General features: G+C 41.1%; 1 protein-coding gene across 2 annotated transcripts in view; it reads left to right on the forward strand.

The window, feature by feature from the left end:
* The window catches only part of VPS41 (VPS41 subunit of HOPS complex), a 167,783-nt gene that overhangs the window by 97,016 nt on the left and 57,276 nt on the right, over nucleotides 1-13,491 (forward strand). For both annotated transcript variants that reach the window (XM_038562670.1, XM_038562671.1), the window contains exons 8-10: nucleotides 2,849-2,968; nucleotides 4,155-4,301; nucleotides 8,733-8,799. In XM_038562670.1, the coding sequence (XP_038418598.1) occupies nucleotides 2,849-2,968; nucleotides 4,155-4,301; nucleotides 8,733-8,799 (334 nt within the window). The remainder of the gene's footprint in view (nucleotides 1-2,848; nucleotides 2,969-4,154; nucleotides 4,302-8,732; nucleotides 8,800-13,491) is intronic.

Here is a 13,491-nt window from a genome sequence, read left to right on the forward strand (position 1 = left end):
ATTTCAACTTTACTTTGTGTTTCTTATCCTTTGGGTGTGAATTTGCTTGATTTTGTTGTCACCTAAGAACAGAAGAATTATTTTTAAAGTTCTTGTCCGCTTGATGGATGATCTCATTCATGTGGAGTTAGGAGTGAGATAGGGAATAAGGGAGATGTCTCTTATAAGTACTGTTGTTTTCAAATACTGAGTTTTTCCATATTGCTGGTATCTTTTCTTGTTCATATTTACTGGGAGAAGTCTATATTCAGTATTCACAGTTGTCGTTGCTGCAAATGTGTCATAGATTTTGTGAGAACTTGTCCAAATCTTTTATTCTGGACATGATAGAAGGAAGTTTTATGTTCTCCTTCGTGCCTGGATTGGAACACAATTGTCTGTTGGGGAAACAGCTTCCAAAGAGTATAATCATTGATGCAGCAGGAAAGTGATGTACGTGTTAAAAGCCTGCTTTCTGTAATCACTGAGGCACTTTAAAGTTTGTGTGAATGCTGCCCACCGCTTGTGGTGCACAGCCGCCACTGGTGGGCCCCCACCCCATTGCCAGCACATTTGTTTTCTTCTCCCAAGCTGTGTGGCCAAATGACAGCAGGAGTGGCTACTCCCATGACACTACCAATGCTGACCATGGCCTGTGTGTCCCTGAGCGCAGTTTTCCCCCTGATTCCCCTACCTCCACCCCATTACACTGAGCAGAAGGTGTTTTGGCATGCTAGTACCTACCCTACCAGCTCCTTTCCAGATGGGCTTTTTCCTGTAGGGAGTTAAATCTTGGCCTTCACTGACGCTTTCTTTCGGTCATGTTCAGTAGTTGTCTTAATTTAAAATTTGGGTCATATTTAATTTTCCTTGCACAGGTGTGGATTGTCCCCCTTTCATGCAGCATCGGTCACCCCTAGGTGGGATCAGAGGGAGAGGAATCTGATGCCGTGCCACACCACACTTTGCTCCTTGCTATCCAGCCAGTCACTCCTTCTAGCAGGTCATTATGGGGCACTCTGGGGGCACAGCCCACTTCTTAAAATCCTTTCCCATCTGATCCACCACAGGTGGAAGATAGACATGATCTTACCAATTCCTCATGTTTAATATAATTGTTTTTAGTTACCCATCTTTAGTGGAATGTGTACAGCAGGAGGCTATATTCTCAGGCTTTCTTCTCCTTCCTCAGATTTCACTTACCCAGTCACAAAATACTAAACACCTTCAGTGACCTTCTTGACTGTGTTTTTTGCATCATGGCCCAGGGAGAGGGAGAATCAACAGACAGAGGACAGATTTCTGGGTCTTGAACTGGGAGCAGGGAGGCATGGTAGTAGTGATTTCTTACTTAGAACCTGGACTGAGAAAGGATGAGACGGGTGGGAAGAGCTTCGAGAGCAAAGAGGATATCTTGTATTTGATGGGAAGACAGGATCCTATATGGTCAGTAAAAGCCCTCTCCATTATGGACTATGTGAGGCCACCTTTCTTTTACATGGATAATAGAGAACTTCAGACATTTATGTCATTTTAAAGTGACCATCCTCAGTGCATTTGTGAAGATGGACACTTCATTTTACAGTTTTGGTGTGTTGTCTGTGTGTGCCCCTTTTGACTGAAGGAGACTAAGTATTGAGAAAGATCTGTAAGAAATATAAATTAAATATGAATTTATTCTCTTTCTCTTGTTACCGATCTTTCCCCTTTAGAGGTGGGAAGGGACACAGACTATGCTTAAGATAAACTGAAATTTACTCTAAAGATTGGAATTTTTAAAAATCTGTGATGGAATCTATCATCAGCATTGCTTTTAAGAGGTAAACATATATTTCAGGATTGCATTCTGAAGTTATATATTGTAAATTATATATTATATAAATTATATATGTTATATTGTATAAATGTCTTAAGGGATTTAAATTGGATATATCAAGAAAAAATACTGTGTCAATAATGCATGAAATACTAGAACTACATTTTCACCAGTCTTAGATATTTTAACCAGTTAAATTTAGTAATAAAATTTATCTGGCAGAATTTTTTTTTTTTAAGATTTTATTTTTAAGCAATCTCTTACATCCAGTGTGGGGCTAGAACTTACAACCCCCAGGTCAGGAGTCTCATGCTCCACTGACTAAGCCAGCCAGGTGGACCCCCAGCAGATTTTTTATTATAGATTCTTTCTTTTAAAATAAAGACCCTAGCTAACTATAAACTATTTAAAGAAGCTTAATCCTAAAGCAAGTTTGTCTTATTTTATTTTTTTATTTTATTTTTTTTAATATATTTTTTAATTTTTTATTTATTTATGATAGGCACACAGTGAGAGAGAGAGAGAGAGGGGCAGAGACACAGGCAGAGGGAGAAGCAAGCTCCATGCACCGGGAGCCCGACGTGGGATTCGATCCCGGGTCTCCAGGATCGCGCCCTGGGCCAAAGGCAGGCACTAAACCGCTGCGCCACCCAGGGATCCCCAAGTTTGTCTTATTTTATGAGATGAATTACTCTTCAGGCATCATTGTTAAATTATTTTTTGTGGGTTAAATGAAAAACAGGTTGCTCTCTGACTATTGCAGTTTAAACCATGACTAGTATTTTACTTTCAAGGAAAAAATTATGAGATTTTGATTTCCCAAGTTACAAAATAAATTAATTTCTGGGCAATCACTTGAAGAACTTTCTGTGACACGAACTGACTAATCTGTATTTTCTCCATGAATTTTGGTATTTTGGTGCCATCTTGTGGCTTGACGTTGTAGTAACATCATTCAGTGGAACGGCAAAAAAAAAAAAAGAAAAAGAAAAAGAAAAAAGAAATCTAATATATGCTTCTTAGTTTTAAAAAATCTTTTATATTTGTCCCTAGTTGCTGCTATTTGAACGATCTTGGATGAGCAGATGGAAGTCTTCTGTTTTGCACGAAGGGGAAGGGAACATAAGGAGTGTGAAGTGGAGAGGCCATCTGATTGCTTGGGCCAATAATATGGTAAAAGCACATCTTCATCTTCCTGATTCTTCTTCAGAACCAGAAAAGTGGCCACCTTGGGAGAGCTGTGACAAAGGGAAGGATGCCACTGACTGCGGTGGTCTTTTCTAAGACATACAAGTGGAAACACCCTTGTACCTGGAAGGTTAAAGAGATTAGATTGCCTTTGGCTTTCATAATAGAGTAATTCCCAACATATGCTGGGCTTTGTTTTGGAGTAAGAAACCTGAGCCATGGAGAATAGCCAAGAAAATGAAAAGGCATCTTAATAATTGAAGGATTGCATTGGGAATGTGGTGTTGAAAATACCATTTGCCTGTTAGCCAAGGGCAAGTAACAGCCACTATGGAACAAGAACAGGAATAGCCAATCTTGTTTTACTCCCAGTACAATCACAGGTGAAAAAGAAGCCCGCTTTTTAAAAAGTAGATTGTAATTTTTGGTGTTGCCTCCTATTTAAGGTTTTTACTCAATATGAGATAGGGTGAGTAGAAAGTTTAAAAATTAGCTTTTGACATCTGGCATATCTTTTGGGATTTCAGGGTATAATTTAGTAAATTCGTTCTGTTCAGTTTTAAGTGGTAGACTTCTCCCAGAACCTACTTTGCTATTCAGGACTTTTCAAACTTCTCCCAGGTCACAGTTAAAGGTAAGCAAACCTGTGACCTGTTGGTTTATTTTTAGTTAGCTGCTTGCTTGATGTTTCCATTTCAATGCTTTAAAATGTCAGGTATGGTTTTCTTTACACATAAAGAAAACGCAGGTTTGTCAGATTCAAAGCTTTTCTAAAAAAAAAAACAAAACAAAAAACTCCACATTTCTATAGTGGAACAATACAATTAGAAGTGTTACTTGTCTGTCATTTTGGAAATGTGGTGCTTGATATCTGTCCATTTCACATTTGTGTTGTATTTGAGCCACCGATGCTGTCTGCTAATAAACTCTCTTTTGTCCAGGAAGAAGGGTAGAGGTTTTCTTTTGTTGTGGGTTCTCACAGGGTTTGTGGAGTAGAAGCTTTTTTTTTTTTTTTTTTTTTTTTTTGCATGGCTCCCAGCCGTGCTCAATAAACACTGTCAATATTTTGCAGTGCTAGTTATTGGTGGTGTATGGCAGTGGCTGTTAATAAATTTTTCCTTTCCTTTCCTTCTCCTGAGGAGAGGACGCTTAATGCAATTGTATTTTCCAGGGTGTGAAGATTTTTGACATCACCTCAAAGCAGAGAATCACCAATGTGCCCCGGGATGATATAAGTCTTCGCCCAGATATGTATCCCTGCAGCCTCTGCTGGAAGGACAGCGTGACGCTGATTATTGGCTGGGGGACTTCTGTCAAGGTGGTTTTGCTTGTCTTTATAATAAGTCTGTGTTGTTATAGATCCACTGAGAATGGTCCAGAAGAATATGAGTTCTTGAATGGCTTCTTGGAACCAAAATATTTTCCCCTGAATATTATCGTCATGTCCTATTCATTTATGCTCAGATCCTCTCATATGCATCAATTTGGAGATAGTCTTTCTTTTCCTTGCCATGCAGAACAAATTGTGAACTCTTCCTTGTTCACAATGGTGCTGCCATTTGTGATCATCTTTAAATTTCCTGTCACCCGTTGGCCTTAGCTATTTATGGAACCTGTGGTTGGTTTCGTTGGTTTGTCAGGTTTTCCATTCTTTATTGTTCTTTCCATTACCCTTAGCTTCTTCATTAGCATTGATGGTAGAAAAAGAACTCTAAAGCTAAATCATCCCACTTGCTTGGTCATAATTGGATGGAGCAGAGGCCCAGACTTATTATTGATAAAATTAGGGGCTTTTCTCTGGCATACAACTATCTGCCCTTTGTGTGCCTGGGTAAATGAAATTTAGCCATTCTACAAAGCTCATTCACATTTATTTTTCGCGTGCCAGTGTTTGCCTTGTATTACATATTTCAAACCCAAAGTTGTTGGCTTCCCTTTAAAAATATATAATTTAATCTAAACAAAATAAACAAAAAATTAGCTAAGAATAGTGTAAGAATGTATCCCAGCTTACTCAGGCTTTAAAGTTGGACAGGTTTGGGATCAGTTCTAACTTCACATACTTCCTGAGTGAGCCTAAGCCTTACTCTCCTCATCCACAAATGGAGCACTGATTGAACACCTGTGTGAGCTCTGGGGAGAATTAAATGAGGTAATGTGTACAAATAGCTGAGCATAGAATCTGACATATTGCAAGGGCTTCATAAACCTCAGTTGTCATTGTTCCATGAAATTCTAGAAAACTCTTGAAAGAGACATGGTTATTTGAAATGTACTCTTCTCTGGAAAAGGAAAGCATAAAAATTGTTAGTGCAGTGCTTCTTATTAAGCAAAACAAGGATTGTTAACTTGAAGTAAGGTCCTCGTGACCCTTAGGTTTGTATGATTCAAGTTCTTTCTTTCTTATCATCATGCATGAAATGAACATAGCCTGATTCATATTTAGAGTAGCAGAAGAGGTGTGCCCAATAGTCTAGGATTAAAAAAAAAAAAAAACTAAACTAAAAGTGATTCTCTAGTCTCCTTACCCTGTATTTGTGGCTACTCATCCAATAAACTCATGTTCTTGATTTTTTTTTTTTAATTCCTTAAATGACCAAGTGGCTTTTTGTTGTTTAAAGTTGTGATTTTCTTTTCTTTTGGGGAAAGACAAGGACAATTAGGCTATAGGGACACATAAGTTTACTGATTGCTACCAGAAAAGCTGTCTCTCTTCAGCTGAATAATGGCCCTCAGAAATAGCATGTCCTAACCCCACAACCCATAAATGTTTCTCTGTATGGCATGACCTACCATGAGTTAAGGATCTTGAGATGGGAAGATTGTCCTTCTTGATCTGGGTGGTCCCTAAATGCAGTCTTACATTCTTATGGTATTCTTACAGAAGGAGCACCACCACAGAGAAGTGGAAGGCACCATAAGCGGGGAGAGGGGGACTGCCTTGCTGACACCCCTCCCTTTAAAGCCCTATCCAAGGGAATGCCCACAGCCGCCAGAAGCTAGAAGAAGCATGTCACAGAGAGCTTCTCCTCTAGAGCCTCTTGGGGGTGTGCAGCCCTGCCAACACCTTGATTTGGGTTCAGTGAAACTGGTTTTAGACTTCTAGCCTTCAGAACTTTGAAAGGACAAATTTCTGTTATTTTATTTAATTAAGATTTTATTTATTTGTTAGAGCAAGAAAGCACAAGAGGGGGTGCAGCAGAGGGAGAGGGAGAAGCAGGTTCCTCTCTGAGAAGGGAGCCCAATGTGGGTTTGATCCCAGGACCCCAGGATCACGACCCGAGCTGAAGGCAGATGCTTAACTGACTGAGCCACCCAGGTGCCCCACATTCTGTTATTTTAAACCACCAAGTTTGTGGTAGTCTGTTAGAGCAGCCATGGGAAACTACCATGCTTTCATTGTGCCCAAATCATGATCCAACTCATATATGTAAGTTTTCATATCAAATGTTTCTTTTTATTGGGAATTCTTCTTATTCCAGCTCAATTAGCAGGACATTGGGTGCTGCCTCTCAGTTGAGAATCCCACCCCCCCAACCCCCCCACCCCCGTGTTCTGCCGAGGCGGAAGATAAGGACATTATCTCTCCTCTCAGAGAGCAGTCTTGTTGGGGAGAAATAGCCACACATTGTAGCAGAGTGTGCAGTTAGAGCTAACCATTTCCTGTTTTCATTCACCCATCAATTACTTACTGATGTGCCAGGCAACAGTGTTGGGGTGTTGCAGATACTTAAAGGAACAGATGAATTCTTTCCTGGGCAACTTTAGGTTCTAGGGGGAAGATGGACAAACAAGTGACTATACCATGTTGTTATTGGTAAATACTGAGGGAAGTAGTTAGGGAAATGAGGAGAGGGGTCAGGGTGGGTGGCATTTAATGTATGTCTGTCCAGGGAAGACCTCTCTCATAAAGAATGTGTTGTTTGCCAGAGATCTGGAGGGAGGAGGTCATGCAGCTCGGGGGAGAGAGGTGTCAGCAGGGACAGCAGCCAGGGTAAATCCTTGAGGCAGGAGTGTGATTGGTGTGTCTTTATGGGACATAAAGCCATTCTCACCATGGTGGCTGGAGCAGGTGTGGAGGAGAGGAATAGAAGACCTGAGGGAGAGAGGGAGGTGGGTGCATTATGTAGGGGCAGATCATGTAGGGCCTCACAGGCCTTTGTGTAATCTTTGGCTTTTAATGTGAGTGAGATGGGAAGCCAACAGAGGGGTTTTGAGCAATGGACTTAGTTAAATGATCTAACTTGGATTTTGAAAGGATCACTCTGCTATGTGGAGCCAAACAGCAAAGGGGCAGTGAAGATGAGAGACTGGGGAGAAGGGTACTGCAGGAACCTCAGTAAAAATCCTGGTGTGTTAGATCAGCCTAGTGGAGCTGATGGGAATGACTAGATTCTGGATGTATTTTAAGGGTAGACCTTCATAGGATGTATTGATGGTTTGATGTGGGATATAAGAAAAAGAAGTCAATGGTGACTCTCCTTTAACCTGAGAAGCTGGGAAAAGGAATGTAATGAAGCCACCTTTTACTGACATGGGAGAGACTGCTGATGGAACACGTTGAGAGGGAAAGTCGGGAGATGTTTTTGTGTGTGTCCGCTTGAGATGCTGTTAGACACCTAAGTGGAGAAGTGGAGGAGACAGTTGGATGGAGCAAATTAGCATTCCTGAGTGAGAACCTGCCTGTCAGTGCAGAGGCTCTTGAAATCATTGATCTGTTGTTATGCAGGATGGGAAGTTAGGATAGTGCTTCACTCTCACCTACCTGCACCTGCTGCTACTGCTCTGAGGCACAAACTGGGATAGAGCTCAGACCACAGAACTGAGGAGGGGAGAGGAGAGCCCAGCCGTCAGTACCGCCAGTGTGCTGGTCTTCAGAGAGGTTGTAGCATGGCCAGAGAAACAGTCCAGCCTTGGCATGAGTTCCTTTTTTGGGAGGAGGCTTCCTCCCCTGCCAGGAGATGCCTCTGCTTTGTACTTCTGTACCCCCCTCACCTTTGAGTGAAAGGACTTCTTTTTGTGGCGTCCTCACTGCATCATACTCTAAGAAGAGAACTGTGTCTATTTCTCAAAACCCTTAACTCAGGGCTGGTGCTCAGTAGTTGCTCAAAGTGCTGGTTAATATTATATATGGATTACTTTCTATTGGTTAATATTATTTATGGATTACTTTCTATTATTCCCAGGACTCTGGGATCATGATATATATAATACTATATATTGTGTTATTATAATATATTATTACATCATATTATACACTGATTTTAAAAGATTTTTTTTAAATTTTAAAATGAGAGAAGAGGAGCATGATACCACTTATATGTACAGTATTACTTAGCAGTGAAGCAAATGACTGACATGTAGTGAGAACACAAGCCTAAAGTGAATGTTGCTCAGGTTAGTCACTGGGTGTTTTGGTTACCACAGCTCTATTTGGACGATGGTAGAAGTAGGCCCTAAGTGGAGGTACAGAAATGGGTCATTGGAAACATGTTAAACTGATATTATAGGTTCCCTTCTTCCTTTGTCCTTGAATAAGACTTTACTGAAGAATAATGTTGGAGAACATAAGCAATGGTTCCTATGTGTCATTGAAATTAATTTCTATCATTTTAAGTCATCAAGTGGATTGTGTGTGCTCCATCTTGGGGCTACATGGCTAATTTAACAAAACTATAGTATATTGAATGAAATGTTATGAAGATTTTTCCATCAGATAAGTAAAATAACCTGTGAATTTATTTTCTAGATCTGCTCAGTGAAGGAACGGCATGCCAGTGAAATGCGGGACTTGCCAAGTCGATATGTTGAAATAGGTAAGCCTTCTAGGAGTGTAAGACAACAAAAGAGAGTCCATTTCAATAAAGGGAAACCTTAAAATCGTGTTCCTTTTCAGAGCTCATCACTTGGGACCTTAGTGAAGTAGGTCAAGAAGCTTTTGTTTTTAAGTTTTGAAACTTTGCTATGGAGACCCTTCTTTCTAAATATAGTTCTGATTTTCATGCAGTACTTGATAGTTGGCTTTGAAGTTGAATAACCATGGGTTCAGGTTCTGTTGTTTCCCACCTGGACTTTGGGCAGATTTCTGCATGCCTCTGCATTCTCATCTATAAAATGTGGGAAAGAACACCTTTCCCTTGGGTTGTTCGGAATTTGGAGAGTTCATGCATGCGCAGCTCATAGCAAGGTACTGACCCCTGGTCCTATCATGTGTATTCTCTGAATATACTAATTTTCATCATCACTGGTCTGGTCCGAACTGCCATAATCTTTTCTCTGGATCACTACAGCAGCCCCCTGACTGGTTCATCTGCCACTGTGAATTATGGCGATCTGGTCTCCCCACTGCAGTCAGCACACAAATCAAATCATGTCGCCACCCTTCAGCCCATTCCCGTTGTATGTATCAAGGAGATGAGACTCTGGGCGTGAGAGCAGGGATCTGTGCTGCCCTCACCCCTCCCCAGCCTCCACAGTGTTAGCTCATACAAAGCTCTTCCTTGGTCTCTGCACTGCAGCCACACTGGCCACCTTCCACCCATCCATGCTTCTTCTTCAGGTCCCTCTAGAGGGCTCTTCTTGCCTTTTTATACTTCATTGACCCTTAATCATTCCTCAGCTCAAGTATTGCTTGAGAAAGCCCACCGGGAGAGCACACTGGACCTTGTCACCTGGGTCAGACCTTCCCCTCTGAAGCATACGTGTCACTCCCCTTCTTACACCTATGTCACTTGCTGTGATTTCAGTGTGGGTTGGTCCCTTCTACCAGACAATTCTGTCTCTGCTCAGTGTTTGTATCTCAGGGACATGGCACATTGTAGATACTGAATAATACCGAGTATTGAATGGACTCAAGGAAACACACATTTAGGAGACAGATGTGAAAGATGATCTATCACTACTTTTTACATCTTAGTTTCATAACTTAGTGTGAAAGTTATTCAGACAGAAAGGATGAAAGCAGAAGGACTTTTCCCAATTAAACAGATATAGTAAAAGCTATTTTTGGATTATTTAGAACCAAGCAGGAGGAGACAAAGTTGTGTGGCAAAGTTTTACCGTATTATAAGTCAACTGGAAAGTTCATTTGCCTCTTCAGATGATGGGTGGGCAATATCACTTTGATGGGTCCTTATAACAGGGTGAAGCTAAATCATTTGCACACGACTGTGTTTCTAAAACCAGAAATATGTGTATTACTCCCATGGCTAATATGGTCACAGCTTTTCAATCTGGGATGTTTTGTACTTTTTAATAATTTTTTGCCTTAGAGGGAGAAATCCGTGCATAGTTGGGATTGCTCTGAGTGTGGACAGAACAAGCATCTGCAGGATATAGTGGTCCTGAGAAGAACTGAGAGGAACAGGAAACCAGAGACGACTGGAAACTCCCAGGTCACGGTCATTATTTCAGTGTCTTCTGCCTTCTTTCCTGCCTCCTAGCAAAAACCTCTGAACATGTCAGTGCATAGTGAGAGAAAGTATTACAATATTTTAAATACAAATGAGTGAAAAACACACACACAAAAAAAACCCTAAAGAAAACCACAAAAAAACACTCTGGGAGTTTTTAAGGTTGGAAGAATTGCCAGGAAGGCATAAAAGTGTAGCAAGCATCCTCTTCTCTCCTCAGCTGATGTCCATTGCTCCGCACAAGGCATGGGCCGGTGCTCTCTGTGCTTCACCTGCTTCGGTTCACTTCCTCCTCATGGCAGCCCCACGAGGGGCAGTCAGTTGGCTTCTCAGTTCAACCACGAAGAGAGTGGGGGCTCAGGGATGTAAATATCTTATCTCAGATCATACTGCAGTGCCATTAGAAATGGTTAGAATCTAACTGTAGAACCACCACCAGCTTCTGGGGATACAGGGCAGTTTGCCAAATTCCCGTATAGTCTTGATGAGCTTGCTTCGCCTTCCCCAGCCAGGCTTTCTGCCCCTGTAAAATGGAGGTGATAAGACCTACCTTTGCCATCTGTTGTGAGACTGAGACGTAAGTAACATCTTTATCACGTGCTTGGCATACAGTAGGCGCTCACTGAATCATGGTGGTGATTATTACCATGCAGACTTCCAGCCCAGCTCTGCGACTGTTAATGTCAGTCTCTGTTAACTGTTAATGTTAATGTCTCTGGCGGTGGCCCCAGAGCCCTGGGATCACGTTATTAAAGTATAGTTCATCTGTACTACAATTTACGTGAAATAGACCGTGTGTGGGTGCTGGCAGTATTACATTACTGACGTTTTACCACTATAGTTAGTGGTTAAGTACCATTTTTCCCCCTCTTAAGAGCAAACCTTTAAGAATATAAACCATTTCCATAGCAGGAGGCAAAGTGGTTTCTTTTTTTTTTTTTTTTTTTTAATTTTTATTTATTTATGATAGTCACAGAGAGAGAGAGAGGCAGAGACACAGGCAGAGGGAGAAGCAGGCTCCATGCACCGGGAGCCTGATGTGGGATTCGATCCCGGGTCTCCAGGATCGCGCCCTGGGCCAAAGGCAGGCGCCAAACCGCTGCGCCACCCAGGGATCCCGCAAAGTGGTTTCAATAAGAGTCCTTGACGAGGATAGAGGAAAAGAGAAATATTAGGAGGTCTGGATTACGATTTGCTTTAGCCCTGAATGGTGTGAGCCACTGTTCTTTAGTAAATGAGGTGAAAATGGCATCAAGGTTAAAGACCTATCAGTGGCTGTACATTTCTTAGAAGCTAGATGTTTCTAACTCTTACTTATAAATCAGAATCTCAAGAACAACACAAAAGATTTCACTCTCAAACATATTAATTTGTTCTTATAAATGAAAAATAATAATAATAAAGATAAGGCTCACTGGGCAATTGCAACCCATGAAGACATTCTCTGTGCATAAACTTTTTGGCTGTCATTTCTTTTTCCAAATTACACTGTTAAAAGTAGTTTTTTTGTGGTCCAAGCCTGCTATACTTATTTGAACTTGGATCTCTTGCATTATCACAGGACTCTCTCTCTCTTTGGTACTTTCCACCAGTCTTCCATGGGCTTCATGGAATAGCATTTGGACAGCTGTGGAGAAATGAAGCCAGTATTCGTGGGTCATTTTCTGGGTATCTACTGCCAGGGACAGATGACTTACATGCGAGGAATTCATGATTGGCGTCCTCATCTTGATTTCATATGGAAGCTTGTTTTAAAAAAAAACACAAAACTATATGAGAATCTATATAAAATGAGAGAAGCCAGGAAGAAAGAGAGGGAGGAGAAGAGCAGGGACATCTTTTTGACTTTAATTAAGCAGCTTCTGTGTATTTTTATCTTCAGTTGATTGTATGCTATGGCTCTTAGCATTTAGCCCGTTGTTCTATTTTTAGCCTCCCAATTGATTAGGAAAACAGTGACCTGGAAAGGAAAGATCTGTATGGTGGTGGAGGTGAGCTGTGAGATAAATGTCTTTCCTAGACCTAAGTGTGTCTCACCATCCACCTGTTAGGCTGGGCTGACCCAGATGCACCGGTTCCAGCAGGGGACAGTTCTCGTGCATGTGAGTGACGCAGCTCATCCCCTAGCCTGAGGCTCAGGAGGAATCGAGGCAGCTCTGGCATCAATCACCGTGCTTTTTGCTTAAGGATCTAGCTTTGTACGGATTCTGTTATAATTCAGTTAGACTCTCTGTAATCTCTTAATTCTTCTGTGTTCAGTATTTTCCCTGACATTTTATTATGAAAAAAGTAAACAGGTTGAAGAATACCCAGAAGTAAGCTTGTTAGATCATATAATAGTTATATTTTTAATTTTTCTGTAGAATCTCTATGCTGTTTTTCATAGCACCATACCATTCTGCATTCCCACCAGCCTTATACAAGGGTTCTAGTTTCTCCACATCCTCACCAACATTTGCCTTTTCATTTTTTGACGTACCCTATTTACAACTTAAAGTATAACTACTTGGTTTGACCCTTTTGATCCAGCAGGTCCTTAACCAGTATCACTTTTTCTGTTGTGCAAGCAGTATGTCGTGAGCTGCTCACAAAATCACTCCTCATCTGTGCTGTTTTCTGAGTGCTGAAATTGAGCAGAGGAGCTTATCACATCAGCTTAGCTTTGTCATTTAGCACGTAGTGTGCTGAATATTGATTAGAAAAGATGCAATTAAATTGCAGACTACACTTCTTTAAATGGTTTTTGTCTTATGTATACTATGGGCTCCTGGCTTGAGTATTTTTGTTATTTTGTGTATTAACCATTCTCTTGTATTTTATTGCTGTGTATTAGGTCGTCTTCATAGTTTCCTGATGTAAAACATGGTAAAGTCACTTTTACTGTAACACATCTGCTTCAGAGCACAGCCCTGAAGATGCTGGAATGTTATGGTTTCCAAATGCATTCTCTTAGATCAGTGGTCTGGCTGGCAGAGTGTCTAAACTTACTGAAAAGTCTGTGGATATTCTATCCAGTCCATTGCGAAATACTGACATCTGGTGACCAAGGGGTCCAATTCTCTGGAGAATAAGGCTCTATCACAAATGGGCCTCACC

This window comes from Canis lupus, chromosome 18, assembly GCF_011100685.1.
Source record: "Canis lupus familiaris isolate Mischka breed German Shepherd chromosome 18, alternate assembly UU_Cfam_GSD_1.0, whole genome shotgun sequence".
Lineage (NCBI taxonomy): Eukaryota > Metazoa > Chordata > Mammalia > Carnivora > Canidae > Canis > Canis lupus.